The following is a 27,820-nucleotide window of genomic DNA, read 5'->3' as shown; positions in this document are numbered from 1 at the left end:
AAGGGTGAATATTATTAAAACTTGAGAGGGGTTAAAGCTTCTTTTTAGAAAGTGCGCCACTTTTGCCTGTGGGTAGTATGTGGTACTGCAGTATTGATTTGAGCTACAATATCAGTCACAGCCAAGAGTGGCGCTTTTTCTGGAGAAAGAATGCTTTTTTTTTTCCCTCAGACAACCCCTTTAATAAATCACAATGCAGACGGCGTCTGGTGACGAGTTCTTGACCGAGTTACCTTGATCGGAGCCTTCCCGGTTACGTTGGCGACCAAGAAGTTCATAGCGATGTCTTCACAATTCATATGAGCGTCCACCCAGTTCTTGATGTCTCCCGGCATCTTGTAGGTGTACAGGTAATTAAAATACTGCAAAAAGAGAAGATTCACGTCAGTCCGACGCCATCATAGAATTGTAGAATCATAGAATCGTAGAATCGTAGAATCATAGAATGGTAGAGTTGGAAGGGACCTCCTGGGCCATCTGGTCCAACCCCCTGCTCAAAGCAGGATTCGCTAAATCATCCCAGTCAGATGTCTGTCCAGCCTCTGTTTGAAGACTTCCATTGAAGGAGAACTCACCACTTCTCGTGGCAGCCTGTTCCACTCATTGATCACTCTAACTGTCAAAAAGTTTTTTCTAATATCTAATCTGTGTCTCCTCCCATTCAGTTTCATCCCATTGCTTCTAGTCTTTCCTTGTGCATGATTCCCGCCAGGACACCGAGCTTGGGTGTCTCTGGCCAGGATTTTGCTGCTGTAAGGTTGAGCTGCACATAAGAGATGGTGAATGTGACCACGGCAGCAGTGAGGTCTTGGAGAGCCCGTAACTGTAGGGTCAGAGTCATTACCTTATGATAGAATGCAGCTCCGGTCAGCACCATTGACACCTCGTTAGTCCATTCGGACTCATACTTCCACTTGCTCATTTCGTGGTCCCACAGGTGGAGTCGTCCTGGGTATCCAACCAGTCGGTCAGGAAATTCCCTCCATACCTGGCGGAGAGAAGGAGACATAGTATGGGGCTAATAAACGCAACAATTCAGCAGTAAAGGCTGCAGATATCAATCTTCCTCTCTTCATTCATTTGCTACCTGCTCCTAGTTTCTGACAGTAATACAAGCTGAATGTGCTGCCCTCGCTGGCACAGCTTCATTCCTGTATGGATTACTCCTGGTACAGTGACAGATCTCGTCTCCCATGGTGCGATTCTCCCTCATTCTGTAGATTCAGCCATGGGTGCTATCCACACCCGGTCTGGGATTCACCCACTCCACCTGTAGACCAGTGACTCTTCTTTTCCCAACCTATACGGTGACAGTATAATCTGTGTCATCCTCCCTCCTTGAAACCATGGTTGCTGTCCTCATCTCCTCACTTTAATCTGCTGAGGATAGCCTCCTGCTCCTCCATGCTGCTATTGCTAAAGCTGAAGGGAGGGAAAGCAGAGAAAGCCGACACAGCCAGGATCTATGAGTAGCAGCAGAACAGTCAGCTAAGTGATGGAGAGAGACAGACTCTACAGCAGCAAAAAGATAGGAGATGTCCAAAGAAGATAATTAGTCAGAATGCTACATTTCTGATCATCAGACTGGGGGATCCCATGACCCTTTAAAAAAGAGCGGTGGTCTCACATCTGCGCTTCTGCTCCATTCAAATTTTTGGGGGCCGACACAGATGGCCAAGAACGACGCTCAGCTTTCCCCATAATCGGCAGGAAGGACGGCCTTTCCATTTGAAGGAGATGCACAGAATCCTAATTCTGGCAACCTTTTAGGAAGCCCCACTAATCGAACAGATAACCCCTACCGTGTGGAGAGTTGGACATTTTGTTAGAACTGGATTTACCCCTTTAATTTAGCATTTAGGATGCAAATTAACAATAAATAATGTAGCACAAAAGGGCTCCGTATTCTTTAGGCATAAGGTTAGGCCAACAATGGTCGTCTAGTACCAATTATGGAGTAACCGGTGATGACGATCACATGCCGTCATGTGACTTGCGTGCAAATAAAGGAGCTGAGAAATGGCCAGAGAAGGTTTAACTTAAGGGACGAGGTCAGTGGTGGAAACGCTCCTTGTATGATTTTGGTTGCCCCTTAACAACTAATTGATAAGACACCTCGGCCATGATTCCTCGCTTAGGACCCCCCATCCCATAATCACGGCGTGCTCTCCGCCACGCGTTACACGGATGAAAAATGAGGGTCAAGCAGAAGACATTGCCCTGCTGGACATGGAGTAACCGGCAGATCCCTGGCTAATACCAAGGGAGTCGGAGAAGAAAAAAATACAAAATAGAGGGTTGGGGCATGAGGGGGTGTTGTGAAGAATTCGTAACGCTGCCGCAGACAGACGTGTCGCCCCCCGAGTCAGCAGCTGGATACAATCAGACCCTCCATCTCCGTCACTTCATCCATAACTTGACCGCTGACAAGGGGATCAAAACTACAGGAAAATGAGAACAGGCTGGGTGATCATTAGTAGCACCCCGAAATGTTATACATGCTACTGACCACATTAAATGGGGGCTGATTTAGTGGCCCGGCGAGGGGGGAAGAAAGGGTCAGACAATTCTCCAACATGAAGAATGAGAGAAGTGTCAGCGAAATTACAAATGTGCTCCTCAAATCAGGGCCGAGCCGGTAATGAGCCGCCGAGCGGGACAAGTTTACGACAGGTGACCCCCGGACTGCCGTCACCGCACCCCCCCCCTTAGATATGTATGCCACAGGGTCACGCTGCACTGAACGCTGCCTCCAGAAGCCACTTCTACCATTACAATTCTGGAATTGCACCACAAGCATTTGCCTAATGTGTTTCTATGGGAATTACACTGATGGGGGTTATACTTCTACATGCGATGCTTTTCCCCCGGATGCGCAGCCGTCAGCCTTTACTGTAGTGCTGATCTTCTGTATGTGAAACAGGAGGGTTAGGATGAACAAGGCCGCCATCACTAATGCAGAGGGTAGGAAAGGGCCGCTGGATTTTGTATTAAAGACCCAAGTGCTAATCACTGGGGGGGGAAGGAGTAACCCCCTTTAATCAAAGTTGTAGACGGAGGCTTGTCTGTCTGTTCCCTCCGGATATAAACCCCCCTGAGTCCATATTTGTTAAAAGTGCTAAAAATAAAAAGATCAGGGGAGTCGGCTCATCGACATCACCCGTCAGGAGGAATCAGGCCAGTAAACGGCAATATGAAGTCTCTGAAGAGCAATGAAAAGCAGCATGGAGCAATGTGAACGCGGCGCGGAGCAGATTTCCCACAGAACCCACCAGTCCCGCAGCTGGCACCAATAACGTTACTGCCGAATCCCCCCCCCCCCCCCCCCGAGACCGCGACCAACCTCAGATGACAAGGAAAGCTGTACCTGCCAATATTCTGGGACCAGATCCACAACAGAGCATCTTAAAGGGGAAGTCTATACACTTATGTAGGGTACAGAAGTCAGGGTTCCCTTTAAATGTGGCCCCATGGGTGACCCTCACTTCTCCGTTAGGGGCGCTCTTACCTCGTAACCAAACTGCAACTCGTCCGATGTTAACATGATGATGTCATCGTCGATGGCGAGCACGGCCTCCGTCTCGATCTCGTCATATGGGAAGAAGCGGTTACTGAGCTTATTCTCCGCCGTCCGCACCACTTTCAGGGGAACCCGGATCTTGGGCCAGAGACTTTCTGCGGAAAAAGAAAACGTGAACGGATAAAACTTATCTACAGAAATGCAGCATCACGTGTGGACCGTCGCCCCGCTAATAGTCACCCAGCTTTCCCAGACCCCAGAAAGGCGTATCAGGGAGGCAAGGCGGAGATTCGCCTCTTGTACAGCATAGCTGTGCACACAGGCAGTGCCTTCTCCTCAACACGTCGCCATCTGGAGGTCTAAAGCGTGTGAAAAACGGCAAAAACAAGTCCTTAAAGGGATATTCTCATCTCGTAATGTCGGGCATACGGCTAGAGTATAAAAAATTATTACAGAGGCTAGATTATCTCTTCAGATCTTACAAAAGGGGTCGTTTTGTCATTATACCAGACAGTCGGACCCCATGATCAGTAAGTGATGGAACATCTCATACATGATAGGAGGAACTGACCAGCAGGGCGGCCCCCCACACAGACGAATAGGAGCAAACGGATCTTGGAAATGGTGAGAAACTGAAATAAAGTTGATTATAAAGTTGCAGAACTTTTCGTTCCTACACCGATTAAGCTTTATTCACATGAAGTCAGAAAACCCCTTTAAAGATCTAGAAAGCATCATGGATTCCTCTATGTCCCCGATGGAGGGCGTCAGCCTGTACTGATCTCAACTCCCTTGTGAGAGTCAATTAAATCAGGTTACATTTTCCGAGCGTATCGAGGGGGGAAAAAAATAAAATAAGATAAAATAAAATAATCCTGGCGTTTCAAAGCATCAAAAGAAAGAAAATCAAGATGGATGCAGCGGGAGTACGGCTTCTCTGCAGCGGCGGATGGGTTCCCTGCAGCTTTCATGGTCTGACCGCACTATTTGTTTAAAAGTGATATGAAAGCCGAATGCAGAAGAGCCGGAGAGACCTGGAAGTCTCCGCTGACATCTCCAGCCAAACACAGGCTGCTTAATTATCGGCTACTGTACGGAGGCCCCCCCGGACTCACATGTGATAACTTCTTATTTACATACTATTAGTCGCCTCTACCCCCGGCTGCTGAGGACTCAGATCCATTTACACAGCGATGTGCAACAACGTGTTCCCTGCACTACATGTGCGCAAACTTATGTACAGCTCCAATTAACAATAAAAAAACAAAGAAACAAAAAAAAAAAAAAAAAAAAAAAAAAAAGGAAAAATTGTGTATACAGCTCCTATGCAGAGCTATGTCGGTACCATCTGATCCTGCAGTTGTGTACCACTTCTCTCCATCTACCCCTTCTGATTAAATTCCCTATAGACAGATGAAAAGGGAGATGGAAGAGAGTAGCACATAGCCGTAGGATGGAACTATACGCAGGCTTTGTGTCGTCTGGAACCCGTGGATACACATAGATCTGCATGGGAGCTGTATACACAGATATGGAAGGAGGCCTTTCTAAATGAAGAGGACGTAGGAAAGTTGTTTCATTCGTTTTAATTCAGTGAAAAGATGGGAAAATCCAATAGGATATGACTAATGACTAATATTTTACAACTTTTTTTTTCATTATTATTTTATTATGTGGATTCTCTTTATTTTTATTTACATTTCATTTACTTTTTCTTTTGTAGGGGCGAAGATGAGACGATGGAAAATATAGTTTATTCCTCCATTAGTTTCCCAAGTGCCACCGGATATAAGGAAGGGGTCGTCGGAGAGGGGGAGCTCAGCGGTGTAATAAGGAGGGTCTTATCTGCTGCTGTCAGTAGCATTATTCACTCCTTCCTCAGGATTAAATATTGGGAAACGTCCTGCTTTTAATCATTATTAAACGTCTGGGGGTCCATAGGGGTATCCCCCCCCCCCACACCACCATGCCGTTTTATATAAGATCATTGGGCTATGCCACCATCACATCCCCACCCTGCATTAGAGCAGAGAATGCCCTGCACAGACACTGAGCCTGCAGAAAGTTTGTACACCCTCAGAGCAACTTGCAGAATTCTGAATGCAGCTCTGGAGTAACTGGAGATTCAGCACCGGCGTTCGGCATCATCCATGTTGTTACCAGGCTTGTGTACCGCCATGATAACGCCATGGAAGTGTCTTTTTTTTGCCGATAACACGCCACAGTAGTGGCCTCTGTAGGCAGATTACCTTCAGGGGGGCTCTTATTCTGGTTATTCCAGACCACCAGGAGCTTGGAGAGACTGGGGACCTTGGACACCTCCGTGATGACTCTGAAGAGGCTCTCGACCCGATCGTAGGTCAGCACCACGGCGGTGAACCCCTGAGACTGCGGCGGGATTAACGGAAGAAACAGGGGGTTGCTCACGCTGCTCCATTTCTATAAAAGGACAAAAAAAATTAAGAATTACAGAAACATAAAAATATAAGTGAAAATGCAAAAAAAAAACAAAAAAAACAACAATAATAGAAAGTTTATGCCAAGTTTTCCCATGCCGTCCGAGGTTACATAATGGTCTTCCTCTGTAGCAATTCTGGAGTTTACTTCTTACAGCCAAGGTTACCGTCCACCTCTGCAGGTAATCGTAGGTGGCCGGTTTCCTAGGCAAGGCGCGCTCAGCTGAAAGCGCTTTTGTCCTGATCCTAAAATTTATATTCTTATTAATAAGAGTTTTCACCCAACTTATCTATAGACGTCCGTCTATTGGGGACCCACGCGGACACATCCCGAGAATGGAGATGTTGGGGGTCCCATAAAAGATGGAGTACTTCTTCTACCTTAAAAAAAAAAAAAATAAAAAGGGAAAAGCCTTCACGCTTGGCTTTAACCCCTTAAAACCTGCAACAGGTGCTTGGAAAACATCTACATGCATGACTGAGTGAAAGTCATCCGAGGGAGGGAATCTTTTAATTTGCACATATTAAAAAAAAAAAAAAAAAAAAAAAGACAAAAAAGATAAAAAAAATTATATTTATGTCTTTTTCTCCCCAAAAGAATAATCACAGGAATTGGCTAATATTATCGTCTGATGATAAGTATCACAACCCACCTTCTGCTCCCTGCAGCCGGTGCCAGCGCTGCGCTAATATAATGCGAGAGGGGGTTTGTTTTTGGAAGAGTTCTGGGGAAAGTACGGCTCATTACGGCTGGCGAGGGCATCCTTAGCGCAAAGTGCTTTCTTTTTTTTCCCTTTTTTTTTTTTTTTTAATCCCAGCCTGGCAGAGACTGGAAACCCCCCGATTATCTGAAGCCGAACCACTTTTTTTTTCCATGGGAAAGGAAATTGGACGCAGTGTAGCCGAGACGTCGCTCTGACACAAAGTGGGCAAAGAGGAGAATAAAAAAGGTAAATAAAAGCGGCGAAACAGATTAAATGACTCAAACAAAACGCTGGCTGTTCTTGGCCAAAAGGTGAAGGGGAAATGGCCAACGAGTGCATTAAACTTTTTTTTTTTGGAGAGGGGCACAATAACAAGAGTGCGTTTATAAGACTGAATTTTCAGAGATTCGATTTTTAATTGTGGCGACCGTAACTTTAATCCTTCGCTCCCATATCCTGCCAAGGAGAAAGGAACCCGGAGGGGTTGGCAAGAGAGGGCACCCAAAGTCTGGCCCTAATAAGCGTGTCAAGAGGGGGGTACCGTGATCACAGCAGGCACCGCAGGGCAGGGATCACTAACACATAGGTATGCTGACTTAAAGGGAATAAAAATAAAACGCACTATAATAAATTAACAATCCGACACAAGACGAAGAAGGAGCAACAACCGGGATTGAGGTAATTCAGCCCGGTGACAAAAATGCAGCATCGTTCTGCAATGCTGCTTACTGGACGGACAGCGCCACTTAGCGCCCACCGAATGCGCTCGCTCTGCGCCACCTTGTCAGTAAAACGATACGTAAAAAGGAAAAATAGAGGCTGTTTATTCCACAGGCTCCATTTCCGTTTTTTCCATAAAGGCTGATTAAAACCGGACTGAAGCCCTTTCTTTGCAAATCCACTACGGTGGGTCTGGGTCTATGCAGATTGTCGCCTAAGTTCTTATTTCCCTGATTCACCTATCCGGAATGTCACCAAGACCGAGATGGGTGAAGAAAAAAAGAATCCAAGAAACAAAAAAGAAAAAGTATTTGCACGGCCAAAGCAACACAGAATATTCCAGGCTTCCTGATACCTAGTTACATCCTGTATTATACCCCAGAGCTGAACTCACTATTCTGCTGGTGGAGTCACTGTGTACATACATTACTGATCCTGAGTTACCTCCTGTATTATACCCCAGAGCTGCACCTCACTATTCTGCTGGTGCAGTCACTGTGTACATACATTACTGATCCTGAGTTACCTCCTGTATTATAACCCAGAGCTGAACTCACTATTCTGCTGGTGGAGTCACTGTGTACATACATTACTGATCCTGAGTTACATCCTGTATTATACCCTAGAGCTGCACTCGCTATTCTGGTGGTGCACTCACTGTGTACATACATTCCATTACTGATCCTTAGTTACATCCTGTATTATACTCCAGAGCTGCACTCACTATTCTGCTGGTGCACTCACTGTGTACATACATTCCATTACTGATCCTGAGTTACATCCTGTATTATACTCCAGAGCTGCACTCACTATTCTGCTGGTGCACTCACTGTGTACATACATTCCATTACTGATCCTGAGTTACATCCTGTATTATACTCCAAAGCTGCACTCACTATTCTGCTGGTGCAGTCACTGTGTACATACATTACATTACTGATCCTGAGTTACATGCTGTATTATACTCCAGAGCTGCACTCTCTATTCTGCTGGTGCAGTCACTGTGTACATACATTACATTACTGATCTTGAGTTGCATCCTGTATTATACCCCAGAGCTGCACTCACTATTCTGCTGGTGCAGTCACTGTGTACATACATTACTGATCCCGAGTTACATCCTGTATTATACTCCAGAGCTGCACTCACTATTCTGCTGGTGCAGTCACTGTGTACACACATTACATTACTGATCCTGAGTTACATCCTGTATTATACTCCAGAGCTGCACTCACTATTCTGCTGGTGCAGTCACTGTGTACATACATTACTGATCCTGAGTTACATCCGGTATTATACTCCAGAGCTGCACTCGCTATTCTGCTGGTGCAGTCACTGTGCACATACATTACATTACTGATCCTGAGTTACATCCTGTATTATACCCCAGAGCTGCACTCAGTATTCTGCTGGTGCAGTCACTGTGTACATACATAACTGATCCTGAGTTACATCCTGTATTATACTCCAGAGCTGCACTCACTATTCTGCTGGTGCAGTCACTGTGTACACACATTACATTACTGATCCTGAGTTCCATCCTGTATTATACTCCAGAGCTGCACTCACTATTCTGCTGGTGCAGTCACTGTGTACATACATTACTGATCCTGAGTTACATCCTGTATTATACTCCAGAGCTGCACTCGCTATTCTGCTGGTGCAGTCACTGTGTACATACATTACATTACTGATCCTGAGTTACATCCTGTATTATACTCCAGAGCTGCACTCACTATTCTGCTGGTGCAGTCACTGTGTACATACATTCCATTACTGATCCTGAGTTCCATCCTGTATTATATACTCCAGAGCTGCACTCGCTATTCTGCTGGTGCAGTCACTGTGTATGACATTGGGGTACAGTATATGAATGATATCAGCTGACACTTGCGGCTTCTTAGGAAAGTGGTTGAACACAATCATACGATGCTAGAGGAAACCAGCAGACAGGTGAGCGCCTCCTTGCACTGAAGTCTGCGGCATCCCTATAGGGGGCTGACACCGGGGGCCTATACTCCGCCACGTTTTGTGCGGAGACCCTGACGCTGCCTCCATCTGATCTGATCGGCGTTTTACGTGAAGAAGGAGCACAGTCGAGGAGGTGCACATCCCCTGCAGCCCCTCCGTACACAAGGCCCCCATTGTGCAGTTTACTGACGACTCCCGCTGATGCATATTCACAAGCATGGCCGTGCATATGGAAACAGTCAGCGGGCCGCCGTGCCACTACCAATTATACTGTTGTGGAACACGGTATAAACAAGTCAAACTTCAGAGCACCTTGGAGCATGATGTGACCCAGGACTGCCGGTAACAATGGCGCTGCCTCCTCCCTCCATACTCGCTGGACTCGGGGCAGAATTTGCTTTCCCGGGGGGCCAAGCGGCCGCCGTTACCTGCAGAAAACACCCAAACTGCGCATTTGACGCAGAACCGTTCTCACGACGTCTACGCTCCCATTTGAGTGCACCGGCTACTGCTGCTGCTGTGGCGGCGGCACTGCCAGGAGGTCACACGCCGGGGACTATGTGGGCATCTCAAGGACTTCCTTTCGCAGGGATATTCGGAAGGACGGGGCAGCATTTGCTTCTTCGTTGCGGCAGCGTATTCTATGCCACCGTTCAGAATGACAGCTCCGCGCAGGGTGCAAATTAAGTCTGGGATATTTGGAGCTGTTAATTTGAATACCTGCTACCAAAAAATTTGGAACCGTGACCTCCGGAGGTGTCAGCGCGCTCCGAACACATATCCCCCACCCCCCCAGATCATAACTTGTGTCCCTGTAAGACGAGCCAGATCCCGGTAATTAGCAGGTGCTGCCCGAACGCCAGAGATAATATCCACAGGAACCCCGCAGCTGTCCGCCTCCTCCTGCTGCCCCCCGGAGGACAGCGAAGGACGCCGCGCCCTGGGGGGCAAGCACCAGGGCCTGTATAAGGAAAGGGGCATCACGAACCGCCGATACCCTTCTAGTTGAGCGCCCAGTCATAGCTGGACGGTGCCTAAAGGTCGGGCTCCCACGCTGCACGCTGACAGCTGCTGGGACGGGCCCCGCCATTAAAAATGTTCCCGCTAACAAGTGGCCCCTGGAAGGAAAACCACTTTCAAATGGGTCTTTAAGGCTAATTCTCGAGTGCGGACCCCCGGCCCAAGCGTCTGCTGTCTGAGACCTCTTGACCTCTGGACTTCAAAAGGAGAAATCAGGCAATGGCAAAGCTAATGATTCACCGAGGGCTGCGGAGTCCCGGGAGGAAATAGGCAGAGGCAGCCCCCCATACCATGACAGGGTGTGAAATAACGACTACTACTCCAATCATAGACACCCCCCGACACCGTATCTGGCCCCTGCTGGATACTAGCGGAGGTATACTTGGACCCAGAGAGGGCGACTACTTGCTGTCTTTATTATTTTAGGCACGTCAGAGTTTTGAGCCCATTTTCTTGAATGTGAGCAACCCCTTACCCAATTTGCATCATTTACCTTTTACCGGCACTTAGTTTCCTTACAGATTCAACTTTGATAAATCAGCAAGGGAAAAAGACAGAAGAGAGTTTTAAAAGCGCTCACTGATGGTTTCTCAGTTAACTCATTCTGCAGCCAGCACTAATCAGTAAATAATTCAAATTTTTAATGAACGCCAAAGCATACATTTATTTTTTAGCTCTAAATACATGCATCTAGTGCACCTGAACTAAAGGACGACCCCAAAAAGATGAACATGGGGCAAAGAAGAGCCCTGCACAGCGAATGCGGTGATCTACAGATGCAAAACATTCCCAGAGATCAGACAGCACTAATCATAAAGTGATGGCATATCCTAGCACGTCCTATTGGAGGTAGCTGACAAATGTCGAAAGTGATGAAAAGAAACAGGCGTCGCGATGGGGGAAAGACTGGTGATCAGCAGCAGCTAAAAGTATGACCTCTACGGAAAAAATCACCATTGATATAATGATGCAACCGAAGCCTCCAAAGTGCCAGGAATAATCATGGCTGACCGGCTCAACAGGAGTCCTGGCTCTGCCCATTGGCTGAAAGGACCTAGAATAGGAAAGGGCATAGGCCGCTAACTAATTAGCAGCCCTTTAATTAAGAGAGCATACACAGAGGTGCCATCCTTCCATCCTGTGCACTAATAGGCTATGTTCACACATTGCGTTTTTGCTGCGTTTTTTCCTGCAGGCAAAAACTTGCTCTTTTGGCAGTAAAGTTGCTTACAAAAATAAAGTTGTGCTGCGTTTTTTAGAATCCCAAAGTTCAGCTTTTATTCCACCATAGAAGCATGAACACAGGTCACCAATGCAAAAACATGTGCGACTTAAAAAAAAACATTATTGGAAAAAAGGGGCAATTTGATCAAATTATTTAGCAAAAAAAAAGATTTTTATGTCTGAAAAAAAGTGACTATTCTGAACAAGAAAGTCAACATGAGTTCATGAAAAATACATATTATAAATGTAAGAGGGGGGAGATGAATTGGTCGGGAATAGTTTACCTAACACATTGGATGAGCATTGAGTTTGTAGGACACTGTTTACTTTCACACTCTGGTCGGACACTGTTTACTTTACACACATCACTAATTTAATTAAACTGTACTTATCCTGACAGCCAAAACTGCAACCTGTGAACTGAGCCTTAGTCATCTACTCGCCCTAGCTGTCTACAGATTAGATGGCTGCTTGCAGTACTACAACTCCCCAGCAGTGGCCGCTGTTGAAGAAAGTTATACCCGATCACTTCGCTGGTTGGATCCGCAGCAATCAGCTGATCGCTGCAGGGGCGCTTATATTATCAAAGATGTCTGCAAGGGGAACATTGATTTATACATCAATAGGGCATGTAAAGAAAAAGAATGGGACCCTTACGAGCAGCAAAAATTAGTTCCTGGTGATATGGTGAGGAATACTTATGGACACCTTGGGTCACATGACATAACAATGACAGGAGTAATAGTCCAGTCATTTGCTAAAGTACAGGACGTAGATCTCCATCATCCAAAGATGCAGTCTGCTGATAAAAGCGCCGCGCTGCACCTTTCCTCATCCCTCGGCGCTGCCCTGTGACTGGACTGTCATGACGGATGGAGTACACAGCTCAGCTTCTCTTGGTATTTTCAAGTTTTTTTTTCTCTTCTTCTTAAATACCAAACCCTCAACCACGAATGTGGTTTCAATTATGAATTACCAGACCTTAGAAAAAGGAAAGTCTTGATTTATTCTATTTTTTTCTCCAATTATGCACAATGTATTTCCACAGCATACTCTGAGAAAGAATGTCAGTGTGATTCTCATCCTGGGCTGGTTAAAGGGCATGAGCGTCGCGACATTAACCCTCCACGGGCAAACTGCCGGAACGCCGAAGGTCCTGAGCCCAAATACGGATGAAGCCTTCTACAATACTTGGTTCACAGAGGGCAGTATCACTGTAGTTATATTCTTGTACATAGGGGGCAGTATTATAGTAGTTATATTCTTGTACATAGGGGGCAGTATTATAGTAGTTATATTCTTGTACATAGGGGCAGTATTATAGTAGTTATATTCTTCTACATAGGGGGCAGTATTATAGTAGTTATATTCTTGTACATAGGAGGCAGTATTACATTAGTTATATTCTTGTACATAGGGGCAGTATTATAGTAGTTATATTCTTGTGCATAGGGGGCAGTATTATAGTAGTTATATTCTTATACATAGGAGCAGTATTATAGTAGTTATATTCTTGTACATAGGAACAGTATTATAGTAGTTATATTCTTGTATATAGGAGGCAGTATTACATTAGTTATATTCTTGTACATAGGGGCAGTATTATAGTAGTTATATTCTTGTATATAGGAGGCAGTATTACATTAGTTATATTCTTGTACATAGGAGCAGTATTATAGTAGTTATATTCTTGTACATAGGGGGCAGTATTATAGTAGTTATATTCTTGTATATAGGAGGCAGTATTACATTAGTTATATTCTTGTACATATGGGCAGTATTATAGTATTTATATTCTTGTACATGGGGGGCAGTATTATAGTAGTTATATTCTTGTACATAGGGGCAGTATTATAGTAGTTATTTTCTTGTACATAGGAGGCAATATTACAGTAGTTATATTCTTGTATATAGGAGGCAGTATTACATTAGTTATATTCTTGTACATAGGGCCAGTATTATAGTAGTTATATTCTTGTATATAGGAGGCAGTATTACATTAGTTATATTCTTGTACATATGGGCAGTATTATAGTATTTATATTCTTGTACATGGGGGGCAGTATTATAGTAGTTATATTCTTGTACATAGAGGCAGTATTATAGTAGTTATATTCTTGTACATGGGGGGCAGTATTATAGTAGTTATATTCTTGTATATAGGAGGCAGTATTACATTAGTTATATTCTTGTACATAGGGGCAGTATTATAGTAGTTATATTCTTGTATATAGGAGGCAGTATTACATTAGTTATATTCTTGTACATAGGGGCAGTATTACAGTAGTTATATTCTTGTACATGGGGGGCAGTATTATAGTAGTTATATTCTTGTGCATAGGGGGCAGTATTATAGTAGTTATATTCTTATACATAGGAGCAGTATTATAGTAGTTATATTCTTGTACATAGGGGGCAGTATTATAGTAGTTATATTCTTGTATATAGGAGGCAGTATTACATTAGTTATATTCTTGTACATAGGGGCAGTATTATAGTAGTTATATTCTTGTATATAGGAGGCAGTATTACATTAGTTATATTCTTGTACATAGGGGCAGTATTATAGTAGTTATATTCTTGTACATGGGGGCCAGTATTATAGTAGTTATATTCTTGTGCATAGGGGGCAGTATTATAGTAGTTATATTCTTGTGCATAGGGGGCAGTATTATAGTAGTTATATTCTTGTGCATAGGGGGCAGTATTATAGTAGTTATATTCTTATACATAGGAGCAGTATTATAGTAGTTATATTCTTGTACATAGGGGGCAGTATTATAGTAGTTATATTCTTGTATATAGGAGGCAGTATTACATTAGTTATATTCTTGTACATAGGGGCAGTATTATAGTAGTTATATTCTTGTACATGGGGGGCAGTATTATAGTAGTTATATTCTTGTACATAGGGGCAGTATTATAGTAGTTATTTTCTTGTACATAGGAGGCAATATTATAGTAGTTATATTCTTGTATATAGGAGGCAGTATTACATTAGTTATATTCTTGTACATAGGGCCAGTATTATAGTAGTTATATTCTTGTATATAGGAGGCAGTATTACATTAGTTATATTCTTGTACATAGGGGCAGTATTATAGTAGTTATATTCTTGTACATAGAGGCAGTATTATAGTAGTTATATTCCTTAATATTTGAGCAGCATTATAGTAGTTATATTCTTGTACATGGGGGCCAGTATTATAGTAGTTATATTCTTGTACATAGGGGCAGTATTATAGCAGTTATATTCTTGTATATAGGAGCAGTATTATAGTAGTTATATTCTTGTACATAGAGGCAGTATTATAGTAGTTATATTCTTGTATATAGGAGGCAGTATTACATTAGTTATATTCTTGTACATAGGGGCAGAATTATAGTAGTTATATTCTTGTATATAGGAGGCAGTATTACATTAGTTATATTCTTGTACATAGGGGTAGTATTATAGTAGTTCTATTCTTGTACATATGGGCAGTATTATATTAGTTATATTCTTGTACATAGGAGCAGTATTATAGTAGTTATATTATTTAATATAGGAGCAGCATTATAGTAGTTATATTCTTGTACATAGGAGCAGTATTATAGTAGTTATATTCTTGTACATAGGGGACAGTATTATAGTAGTTATATTCTTGTACATAGGAGCAGTATTATCGTAGTTATATTCTTGTATATAGGAGTAGTATTATAATAGTTATATTCTTGTTTATAGTGGCAGTATTATAGTAGTTATATTCTTGTACAAGGGGCATTATTAAAGCAGATATATTCTTGTACATAGGAGCAGTATTATAGTAGTTATATTCTTGCACATAGGAGGCAGTATTATAGTAGTTATATTCTTGTACAGTTGTGGCCAAAAGTATTGACACCCCTGCAATTCGTTCAGATAATACTCAGTTTCTTCCTGAAAATGATTGCAAACACAAATTCTTTGAAAAAACACAAAGAATTGTCCTAAAGCCAAATTGGATATAATTCCACACCAAACATAAAAAAGAGGGTGGACAAAAGTATTGGCACTGTTCGAAAAATCATGTGATGCTTCTCTAATTTGTGTAATTAACAGCACCTGTAACTTACCTGTGGCACCTAACAGGTGTTGGCAATAATTAAATCACACTTGCAGCCAGTTGACATGGATTAAAGTTGACTCCACCTCTGTCCTGTGTCCTTGTGTGTACCACATTGAGCATGGAGAAAAGAAAGAAGACCAAAGAACTGTCTGAGGACTTGAGAAACCAAATTGTGAGGAAGCATGAGCAATCTCAAGGCTACAAGTCCATCTCCAAAGACCAGAATGTTCTTGTGTCTACCGTGCGGTGTCATGAAGAAGTTTAAAGCCCATGGCACTGTGGCTAACCTCCCTAGATGTGGACGGAAAAGAAAAATTGACAAGAGATTTCAACGCAAGATTGTGCGGATGTTGGATAAAGAACCTCGACTAACATCCAAACAAGTTCAAGCTGCCCTGCAGTCCGAGGGTACAACACTGTCAACCCGTACTATCCGTCGGCGTCTGAATGAAAAGGGACTGTATGGTAGGAGACCCAGGAAGACCCCACTTCTTACCCCGAGACATAAAAAAGCAAGGCTGGAGTTTGCCAAAACTTACCTGAAAAAGCATAAAACGTTTTGGAAGAATGTTCTCTGGTCAGATGAGACAAAAGTAGAGCTTTTTGGGCAAAGGCATCAACATAGAGTTTACAGGAGGAAAAAAAGAGGCATTCAAGAACACGGTCCCTACAGTCAAACATGGCGGAGGTTCCATGATGCTTTGGGGTTGCTTTGCTGCCTCTGGCACTGGACTGCTTGACCGTGTGCATGGCATTATGAAGTCTGAAGACTACCAACAAATTTTGCAGCATAATGTAGGGCCCAGTGTGAGAAATCTGGGTCTCCCTCAGCAGGACAATGACCCAAAACACACTTCAAAAAGCACTAGAAAATGGTTTGTGAGAAAGCACTGGAGACTTCTAAGGTGGCCAGCAATGAGTCCAGACCTGAATCCCATTGAACACCTGTGGAGAAATCTAAAAATGGCAGTTTGGAGAAGGCACCCTTCAAATATCAGGGACATGGAGCAGTTTGCCAAAGAAGAATGGTCTAAAATTCCAGCAGAGAATTGTAAGAAACTCATTGATGGTTACCGGAAGCGGTTGGTCGCAGTTATTTTGGCTAAAAGGTTGTGCAACCAAGTATTAGGCTGAGGGTGCAAATACTTTTGTCTGGCCCATTTTTGGAGTTTTGTGTGAAATGATCAATGTTTTGCTTTTTGCTTCATTCTCTTTTGTGTTTTTTTCATTTAAGACAAATTAAATGAAGATAATAATACCAAAGAATTTGTGTTTGCAATCATTTTCAGGAAGAAACTGAGTATTATCTGACAGAATTGCAGGGGTGTCAATACTTTTGGCCACAACTGTACATAGGGGACAGTATTATAGTAGCTATATTCTTGTACATAGGAGCAGTATTATAGTAGTTATATTCTTGTACATAGGGGCAGTAGTATAGTAGTTATTTTCTTGTACATAGGGGGCAGTATTATAGTAGTTATATTCCTGTACATAGGGGGCAGTATTATAGTAGTTATATTCTTGTACATAGGGGGCAGTATTAGAGTAGTTATATTCTTGTACATAGGGGCAGTATTATAGTAGTTATATTCTTGTACATAGGGGCAGTATTATAGTAGTTATATTATTGTACATAGGGGGCAGTATTATAGTAGTTATATTCTTGTACATAGGGGCAGTATTATAGTAGTTATATTCTTGTACATAGGGGGCAGTATTATAGAAGTTACATTCTTGTACATAGGGGCTGTATTATAGTAGTTATATTCTTGTACATAGGGGCAGTATTATAGTAGTTATATTCTTGTACAAAGGGGGCAGCAGTATAGTAGTTATATTCTTGTACATAGGAGCAGTATTATAGTAGTTATATTCTTGTACATAGGGGCAGTAGTATAGTAGTTATTTTCTTGTACATAGGGGGCAGTATTATAGTAGTTATATTCCTGTACATAGGGGGCAGTATTATAGTAGTTATATTCTTGTACATAGGGGGCAGTATTAGAGTAGTTATATTCTTGTACATAGGGGCAGTATTATAGTAGTTATATTCTTGTACATAGGGGCAGTATTATAGTAGTTATATTATTGTACATAGGGGGCAGTATTATAGTAGTTATATTCTTGTACATAGGGGCAGTATTATAGTAGTTATATTCTTGTACATAGGGGGCAGTATTATAGAAGTTACATTCTTGTACATAGGGGCTGTATTATAGTAGTTATATTCTTGTACATAGGGGCAGTATTATAGTAGTTATATTCTTGTACAAAGGGGGCAGCAGTATAGTAGTTATATTCCTGTACATAGGGGGCAGTATTATAGTAGTTATATTCTTGTACATAGGAGGCAGTATTATAGTAGTTATATTCTTGTACATAGGGGGCAGTATTATAGTAGTTATATTCTTGTACATAGGGGGCAGTATTATAGAAGTTACATTCTTGTACATAGGGGCTGTATTATAGTAGTTATATTCTTGTACATAGGGGCAGTATTATAGTAGTTATATTCTTGTACATAGGGGGCAGTATTATAGTAGTTATATTCTTGTACATAGGGGGCAGTATTATAGAAGTTATATTCTTGTACATAGGGGCTGTATTATAGTAGTTATATTCTTGTACATAGGGGGCAGTATTATAGTAGTTATATTCTTGTACATAGGAGCAGTATTATAGTAGTAATATTCTTGTACATAGGAGGCAGTATTATAGTAGTTATATTATTGTACATAGGAGCAGTATTATAGTAGTTATATTCTTGTACATAGGAGGCAGTATTATAGTAGTTATATTCTTGTACATAGGAGCAGTATTATAGTAGTAATATTCTTGTACATAGGAGGCAGTATTATAGTAGTTATATTCTTGTACATAGGAGCAGTATTATAGTAGTAATATTCTTGTACATAGGAGGCAGTATTATAGTAGTTATATTATTGTACATAGGAGCAGTATTATAGTAGTTATATTCTTGTACATAGGGGGCAGTATTATAGTAGTTATATTCTTGTACATAGGAGCAGTATTATAGTAGTTATATTCTTGTACATAGGGGGCAGTAGTATAGTAGCTATATTCTTGTACATAGGGGCAGTAGTATAGTAGTTATATTCTTGTACATAGGGGCAGTATTATAGCAGTTAAGATTCTGGCATATATTAATCTTGATCTACATAGTGTGGCTACAGATCTATGCAGGATAATGGACATGTTGCAGAGTTTAAAAGCATTTTTGCTGTACATTATCAAATTTACGACAGATTTGTCTGTGGAAAATCCATAGTGTGTGAAGAGACTTTGCACGATATGTGAATGTACACCATAAGCTGTGATGGTGCTGCCATTTTACAGTAAGGATGGCGGACATCTGTAGGTTATCATCATGTGATGTAACGCATCCATCACATGGCCGATACAGTAACAGCGCATGGCGGCTTCCTAACAGTGTGACCGGCAGAACATAACTCCTCCGACACAGCAGCGCGGAGAGAAGTTCCTTTGTGGGTCAGATAATAAGAATCAGATGATTAGTGCAGCGGTCCATACCCGGTGTGTGAGGCGCGGAGGGAGTCGGGTCATCATACAGAGGAGACCGTGGCAGGACGAGCGGGAAAATGAGCGCCACATAATGGGATCAGAAAAGGGGATCCTTACTATGGGACAATCCATGGATACACCGACCTCCATACGTCTCAGGCGGCCAAAAAGTAAACCTTCTGATCGGACCGATGTCTAAGGGGGCTGGCTGAAGGTACACTCACTGATGTCTCATGCCTTAAATCACCAGACCGCCCAGTTTTGCGACTGGCTGCAGCGTTTAGTTGGTGGTCAGATGCATATTTGCTGACATCACACGATCACTGCTGCAGCTAATCAAAAGCCCTCAGCGGTTAGGTGACATAATGGACCTCGCCCCTCGGTGGTTTCCGCCAACACAGTAAGTGATGCCGTCCCGTTCTTTGGTCACCTGACCGCTATGACTGACTGCAGCGGTGACTGGATTAGGGCACTACCGCTTGTGTATCACACGACATCCTGTTCCAGTCATCTGATTTCTCTGTGGAGACTACCAGAGCGGCCGATGCTGTCACAACTGGGGGTAGAGATGGTGGGTACAACTTCTTTTCTTAAGGCGAACAGCTCCTTTAAGACTGGACCCTATTGATAACTTGCAATGTTTGCTCAATAGTGCCCCCTACTGAAGGATGCAGAAAGCTAGATACTTAGCATGTATCCGTACGGCTGTGTGAAGGCAAAAAAAAGGAATTTTTATCTTTGCAGCTAAAAAACAGATCTCTGAGAAAGAGACGGAAAATCCCCCATTGTTAAAAGGGTCTTATAACAATTGGGTGACCATAACATTTTCCCAAGTAGGAACCCCCAGAGGTTACCTGTATTCTGCAGTTATAACCAGGCATTAAGTGTTCATCTTTCATATAGCGCCACCGTAGGGAAAACAAAGCATTACACAGGGCCCATCCACAACAATGGAATGTCAGTGTAATATCAGGTCCTCCAGAGTGATAGAGGCTCTTTGTAGCCCCTCTCCAGCGGAACCCGGGCCCAGTGCGGGCGGCGGGAGACCTGGGGTCAGAGCCGCGGGCGGGAGAGCCGGGGCCAGAGCCGCGGGCGGGAGAGCCGGGCCCAGTGCGGGCGGCGGGAGAGCCGGGCCCAGTGCGGGCGGCGGGAGAGCCGGGCCCAGTGCGGGCGGCGGGAGAGCCGGGCCCAGTGCGGGCGGCGGGAGAGCCGGGCCCAGTGCGGGCGGCGGGAGAGCCGGGCCCAGTGCGGGCGGCGGGAGAGCCGGGCCCAGTGCGGGCGGCGGGAGAGCCGGGCCCAGTGCGGGCGGCGGGAGAGCCGGGCCCAGTGCGGGCGGCGGGAGAGCCGGGCCCAGTGCGGGCGGCGGGAGAGCCGGGCCCAGTGCGGGCGGCGGGAGAGCCGGGCCCAGTGCGGGCGGCGGGAGAGCCGGGCCCAGTGCGGGCGGCGGGAGAGCCGGGCCCAGTGCGGGCGGCGGGAGAGCCGGGCCCAGTGCGGGCGGCGGGAGAGCCGGGCCCAGTGCGGGCGGCGGGAGAGCCGGGCCCAGTGCGGGCGGCGGGAGAGCCGGGCCCAGTGCGGGCGGCGGGAGAGCCGGGCCCAGTGCGGGCGGCGGGAGAGCCGGGCCCAGTGCGGGCGGCGGGAGAGCCGGGCACAGTGCGGGCGGCGGGAGAGCCGGGCACAGTGCGGGCGGCGGGAGAGCCGGGCACAGTGCGGGCGGCGGGAGAGCCGGGCCCAGTGCGGGCGGCGGGAGAGCCGGGCCCAGTGCGGGCGGCGGGAGAGCCGGGCCCAGTGCGGGCGGCGGGAGAGCCGGGCCCAGTGCGGGCAATGTAGTCTTTGTACAGACCATGAAATACGCCCGTTTGAACCCGATCTATAAGGCGGCCATATACATTGGACTGATCTGCTGATTTAGGAGGAACTGATCAAATATCTACAGTGTGGGACCGCAGAAGTGAAAGTAGGAAGGATGGCACATCCAGGATTTCAACAGGACCGATACTTTATTCTCGCAGACAATGAAACGCTGACAGAGGTGTGAAATTTGCAAGTAACGCATACAGATTCTATCTGAGGATTAGTGACCAAAGACACAGATTTTCTGTGAAGTGTGAACATCACCTAAGGATGGTCCTGGCTACTGGGAGACTCAGGAGGCCACTGGACAGCATTACGTAACGAACCTTTCCTTAGCTAGAAAATTACTATAAACAGGAACTTTAGCTGCGGTCCTCTGTGCGGATCTGAGCCAGGGTAATTCCTCTGCCAAATGTGAGTCAGAACCTGAGCAAACTTCTCCGGAGGATTTCCATTAATGCCGTCTCCCAGGAAAGTATGTATATTCATAGGGGAAACTTATCAGACAGATCCTTTACATCTGAGCATAAGATTACCTGGAAAATACTGAGGAGGTGGAGAAAGAGCTGCCTTAAATGGTCTGCAGGAAAAGACCGAGATATAAACTAATGCACAAAGCTGTGCTGCGCCCATCTCAGGGAACCGACCTCCTTTAATTGGAATTATAAGGGGAAAGTAAATTGGCCGCTTATCTCCTCTATAATATACCCAAATGCTGCCAATAGAATGGGAAATTTACTCATCTGTTTACTCAAAACACCACTCTACAGGTTATATTACTCTAAAATTACTGTGTATTATACTTCAGAGCTGAACTCCCAATACTACTAGCTGTTCTGTTCAATAGTCATTACAGCTCTGGAGTATAATACAGGATGTAACTCAGCATCAGTAATGTATGTACACAGTGACTGCACCAGCAGAATAGTGAGTGCAGCTCTGGGGTATAATACAGGATGTAACTCAGCATCAGTAATGTATGTACACAGTGACTGCACCAGCAGAATAGTGAGTGCAGCTCTGGAGTATAATACAGGATGTAACTCAGGATCAGTAATGTAATGTATGTACACAGTGACTGCACTAGCAGAATAGTGAGTGCAGCTCAGGAGTATAATACAGGATGTAATTCAGGATCAGTAATGTATGTACACAGTGACAGCACCAGCAGAATAGTGAGTGCAGCTCTGGAGTATAATACAGGATGTAACTCAGCATCAGTAATGTATGTACACAGTGACTGCAGCAGCAGAATAGTGAGTGCCGCTCTGGGGTATAATACAGGATGTAATTCAGGATCAGTAATGTATGTACACAGTGACTGCACCAGCAGAATAGTGAGTGCAGCTCTGGAGTATAATACAGGATGTAACTCAGGATCAGTAATGTAATGTATGTACACATTGACTGCACCGGCAGAATAGTGAGTGCAGCTCTGGGGTATAATACAGGATGTAAGGATCAATACAGGATAAGTAATGTGATGTATTAGCATACACCCATGGGCCTGTGTTCCCCAATGAGGTGGAGAAAGTGGAGTTTTATTCACCTATCTAGGCTGGCTTTAGGAAGGACTGCACAACTGACTGTAGTGCTATTTTTTTTCCTGCAAAATAACTAAAGTGTAAAAGATGTATGTAAGCACTCAGGCTAAATGGGTTGTCCTTTAGTTTTATGTTGGTGGCAACTATTCGAATGAATAAAGACAAATCTGTAGTACCCCGCTGCAGCCCCTATACTGATGACAGAGCTCCGCAAATCATAGGTGCTGGCGGTGGCCCCGTCTCTTGCCGGATTTCACACCCACATCTATCTGACATTGATAACTTATTGTAAAGGGAGGCTGTCGATATAGAGGATAGCCTCTATAATGCTGCAAACAGTGTAAACATTGCATAAAGAACACAAAATTATCACACTTTGTGATATTACCTTATTTCACACATTGTTAATAACGGAAACAGATGGCGATCTGAAACATTTAAAGAGTCAGGAATCTTACCACAGATGGAGGATCATTCCACTCCTCATAAGACCGCGCTGCATATGGGTAGATCCTGTCATTGATGATCTGTAGCGTCGTCAAAGCAATAGATTTCATAGATTTAAAATAGGCTTCCCAGAACCAACGAGCCTGGAAGTAAGATGAAAAAGAAAGTTATTTTACAGGAGGCAGTATTATAGTAGTTATATTCTTGTATATAGGGGGCAGTATTATAGTAGTTATATTCTTGTACATAGGAGGCAGTATTATAGTAGTTATATTCTTGTACATAGGGGGCAGTATTATAGTAGTTATATTCTTGTACATAGGGGGCAGTATTATAGTAGTTATATTCTTGTACATAGGGGCAGTATTATAGTAGTTATATTCTCGTACATAGGGGCCAGTATTATAGTAGTTATATTCTTGTACATAGGGGGCAGTATTATAGTAGTTATATTCTTGTACATAGGGGGCAGTATTATAGTAGTTATATTCTTGTACATAGGGGGCAGTATTATAGTAGTTATATTCTTGTACATAGGGGGCAGTATTATATACAAGGATATAACTACTAAAATACTGCCTCCTATGTACAAGAATATAACTACTATAATACTGCCCCTTATGTACAAGAATATAACTACTATAATACTGCCCCTTATGTACAAGAATATAACTACTATAATACTGCTCCTATGTACTCCTATAATACTGTAGGAGGCAGTATTATAGTAGTTATATTCTTGTACATAGGGGAAGTATTATAGTAGTTATATTCTTGTACATAGGGGACAGTATTATAGTAGTTATATTCGTGTACATAGGAGCAGTATTATAGTAGTTATATTCTTGTACATAGGGGGGAGTATTGTAGTAGTAATATTCTTGTATAAAGGGGCAGTGTTATAGTAGTTATATTCTTGTACATACAGTGCCTACAAGTAGTATTCAACCCCCTGCAGATTTAGCAGGTTTGATAAGATGCAAATAAGTTAGAGCCTTCAAACTTCACACAAGAGCAGGATTTATTAACAGATGCATAAATCTTACAAACCAAAAAGTTATGTTGCTCAGTTAAATTTTAATAAATTTTAAACATACAAGTGTGGGTCAATTATTATTCAACCCCTAGGTTTAATATTTTGTGGAATAACCCTTGTTTGCAATTACAGCTAATAATCGTCTTTTATAAGACCTGATCAGGCCGGCACAGGTCTCTGGAATTATCTTGGCCCACTCCTCCATGCAGATCTTCTCCAAGTTAGCTTGGTTCTTTGGGTGTCTCATGTGGACTTTAATCTTGAGCTCCTTCCACAAGTTTTCAATTGGGTTAAGGTCAGGAGACTGACTAGGCCACTCCAACACCTTGATTTTTTGCCTCTTGAACCAGGCCTTGGTTTTCTTGGCTGTGTGCTTTGGGTCGTTGTCTTGTTGGAAGATGAAATGACGACCCATCTTAAGATCCTTGATGGTGAGCGGAGGTTCTTGGCCAAAATCTCCAGGTAGGCCGTGCTATCCATCTTCCCATGGATGCGGACCAGATGGCCAGGCCCCTTGGCTGAGAAACAGCCCCACAGCATGATGCTGCCACCACCATGCTTGACTGTAGGGATGGTATTCTTGGGGTCGTATGCAGTGCCATCCAGTCTCCAAACGTCACGTGTGTGGTTGGCACGAAAGATCTAGATCTTGGTCTCATCAGACCAGAGAACCTTGAACCAGTCTGTCTCAGAGTCCTCCAAGTGATCATGAGCAAACTGTAGACGAGCCTTGACATGACGCTTTGAAAGTAAAGGTACCTTACGGGCTCGTCTGGAACGGAGACCATTGCGGTGGAGTACGTTACTTATGGTATTGACTGAAACCAATGTCCCCACTGCCATGAGATCTTCCCGGAGCTCCTTCCTTGTTGTCCTTGGGTTAGCCTTGACTCTTCGGACAAGCCTGGCCTCGGCACGGGAGGAAACTTTCAAAGGCTGTCCAGGCCGTGGAAGGCTAACAGTAGTTCCATAAGCCTTCCACTTCCGGATGATGCTCCCAACAGTGGAGACAGGTAGGCCCAACTCCTTGGAAAGGGTTTTGTACCCCTTGCCAGCCTTGTGACCCTCCACGATCTTGTCTCTGATGGCCTTGGAATGCTCCTTTGTCTTTCCCATGTTGACCATGTATGAGTGCTGTTCACAAGTTTGGGGAGGGTCTGAAATAGTCAGAAAAGGCTGGAAAAAGAGATAATTAATCCAAACATGTGAAGCTCATTGTTCTTTGTGCCTGAAATACTTCTTAATACTTTAGGGGAACCAAACAGAATTCTGGTGGTTTGAGGGGTTGAATAATAAATGACCCTCTGAATAAACTTTTCACAATTTAAAAAAAAATTAAACAAAGAAATAACATTCTTTTTTGCTGCAGTGCATTTCACACTTCCAGGCTGATCTACAGTCCAAATGTCACAATGCCAAGTTAATTCCGAATGTGTAAACCTGCTAAATCTGCAGGGGGTTGAATACTACTTGTAGGCACTGTAGGAGGCAGTATTATAGTAGTTATATTCTTGTACATAGGAGCAGTATTATAGTAGTTATATTCTTGTACATAGGAGCAGTATTATAGTAGTTATATTCTTGTACATAGGGAGCTGTATTATAGTAGTTATATTCTTGTACATAGGGGCAGTATTATAGTAGTTATATTCTTATACATAGGGGCAGTATTAGAGTAGTTATATTCTTGTACATAGGAGCAGTATTATAGTAGTTATATTCTTGTACATAGGGGGCAGTATTATAGTAGTTATATTCTTGTACATAGGGGGCAATATTATAGTAGTTATATTCTTGCACATAGGGGGCAATATTATAGTAGTTATATTCTTGCACATAGGGGCAGTATTATAGTAGTTATATTCTTGTATATAGGGGGCAGTATTATAGTTATATCCTTGTACATAGGAGCAGTATTATAGTAGTTATATTCTTGTACATAGGGGGCAGTATTATAGTAGTTATATTCTTGTACATAGGGGGCAGTATTATAGTAGTTATATTCTTGTACATAGGGGGCAGTATTATAGTAGTTATATTCTTGTACATAGGGGGCAGTATTATAGTAGTTATATTCTTGTACATAGGGGGCAGTATTATAGTAGTTATATTCTTGTACATAGGGGGCAGTATTATAGTAGTTATATTCTTGTACATAGGGGCAGTATTATAGTAGTTACATTCTTGTACATAGGAGGCAGTATTATAGTAGTTATATTCTTTTACATAGGAGCAGTATTATAGTAGTTATATTCTTGTACATAGGGGGCAATATTATAGTAGCTATATTCTTGTACATAGCGGCAGTATTATAGTAGTTATATTCTTGTATATAGGAGGCAGTATTATAGTAGTGATATTCTTGTACATAGGGGGCAGTATTATAGTATATTCTTGTACATAGCGGCAGTATTATAGTAGTTATATTCTTGTATATAGGAGGCAGTATTATAGTAGTGATATTTTTGTACATAGGAGCAGTATTATAGTAGTTATATTCTTGTACATAGCGGCAGTATTATAGTAGTTATATTCTTGTATATAGGAGGCAGTATTATAGTAGTGATATTCTTGTGCAGTATTATAGTATATTATTGTACCTCTTATAAGATGTTATTTCGCTTTAAACCTGGGGCAGTGACATTAAACTATGATGAGGTCCTATACAGAAGAGATGAAATGTATATGTCCTGTGTTTATTTTCCCATCGGTTAGATTGTTGCGCACTGGGCGATCATCACGTTGTGGATGTGTCAGTGGAGGTCGCGGGGCCAGGGAGACTGACACACTCGGAGACTGTACATGACATCATGTGCTGAAGTCGTTCCTATCTAACCGCTGTAACCGCAGAAAAGAAACTAAATCATGTTTTTCTTTAGGATCAGAGTGTTTGAACGTTACATTGTAACCAGAGTTCCAAAAGTAAAAAAAAAATTAAAAAATCATCCGTCCTTTCCCAGAATTCCGCCGGTGAAATCCCGGTTTGCCAAGCTTTCTACCTTCAGGGATGCTGACCTCATGCTGTAAGCCTCTTGAGTTACAAAGATTCAAGGAGAGAGGGGGGCCCCTGACGGGATGACTATCAAATAAAGTGGTTTTAATTTACAGCCTCCAGGGTTTACCAGTGGCCCCGTGGAAATTGCATGTGAAGGGGAGAGACAGCCTAGTCGGAGGGTGGGTTCCACGTTTCACTTGCAAAACTAAGCGCTACAAAAAAAAAAAAAAAGCAATAAAAAGTTTTTCTTTTTCAGAAAGTATAAGGGCATAGATTAAAAAAATAAATAAAAGGAAGGCAGCGCTTCAGCCGGTTTAGGTGCAAAAAGGTGAGGAGCCTATTGGCTCATGTGCAATGTATCAGCTCTTTCTTTAGACACAGCTTGGAAAAAGTGTCCATTATATAGCAAGTCATCAGACGTCATCAGGAGCGCATACAGGAACATGGGGGCCACAAGATGGTTCAATATTGGGGTAATTGTATCCGATTGGCACCTTATCACACACTCTGCATTATTGCATGGCATATAAAAAAAAAAAAAGTTTAAGGGTAAGTTCACACTAGGTGTTTTTTTTCTGCAGCAAGATCTGATTTTTTTGGCAGGAAAGAAGCTGCTGAAGAAAAAGTGTGTTTTCCTGGCTGCGATTTGTGCGTTTTTTTTGCATGCTGATAAAGCTAAGTGTTGAAAAAAAAAAAAA

The 27,820-nt window shown here is 43.2% G+C and overlaps 1 protein-coding gene across 3 annotated transcripts in view; it reads right to left on the bottom strand.

Annotated features, from left to right (window-relative positions):
* EXT2 (exostosin glycosyltransferase 2) overlaps positions 1-27,820 on the bottom strand; it is a 59,820-nt gene that overhangs the window by 5,797 nt on the left and 26,203 nt on the right. For all 3 annotated transcript variants that reach the window (XM_073578567.1, XM_073578569.1, XM_073578568.1), the window contains exons 8-12: positions 23,103-23,234; positions 5,770-5,959; positions 3,509-3,675; positions 845-988; positions 234-362 (exon numbers count right to left, since the gene is read on the bottom strand). In XM_073578567.1, coding sequence (XP_073434668.1) covers positions 234-362; positions 845-988; positions 3,509-3,675; positions 5,770-5,959; positions 23,103-23,234 — 762 coding nt within the window. The remainder of the gene's footprint in view (positions 1-233; positions 363-844; positions 989-3,508; positions 3,676-5,769; positions 5,960-23,102; positions 23,235-27,820) is intronic.

This window comes from Dendrobates tinctorius, unplaced genomic scaffold (genome assembly GCF_039654945.1).
Source record: "Dendrobates tinctorius isolate UK_male_01 unplaced genomic scaffold, ASM3965494v1 ptg000059l, whole genome shotgun sequence".
Taxonomy (NCBI): domain Eukaryota; kingdom Metazoa; phylum Chordata; class Amphibia; order Anura; family Dendrobatidae; genus Dendrobates; species Dendrobates tinctorius.
Note: the sequence above shows the minus strand (reverse complement) of the source record. Positions and strands in the feature narration are given on the sequence as shown.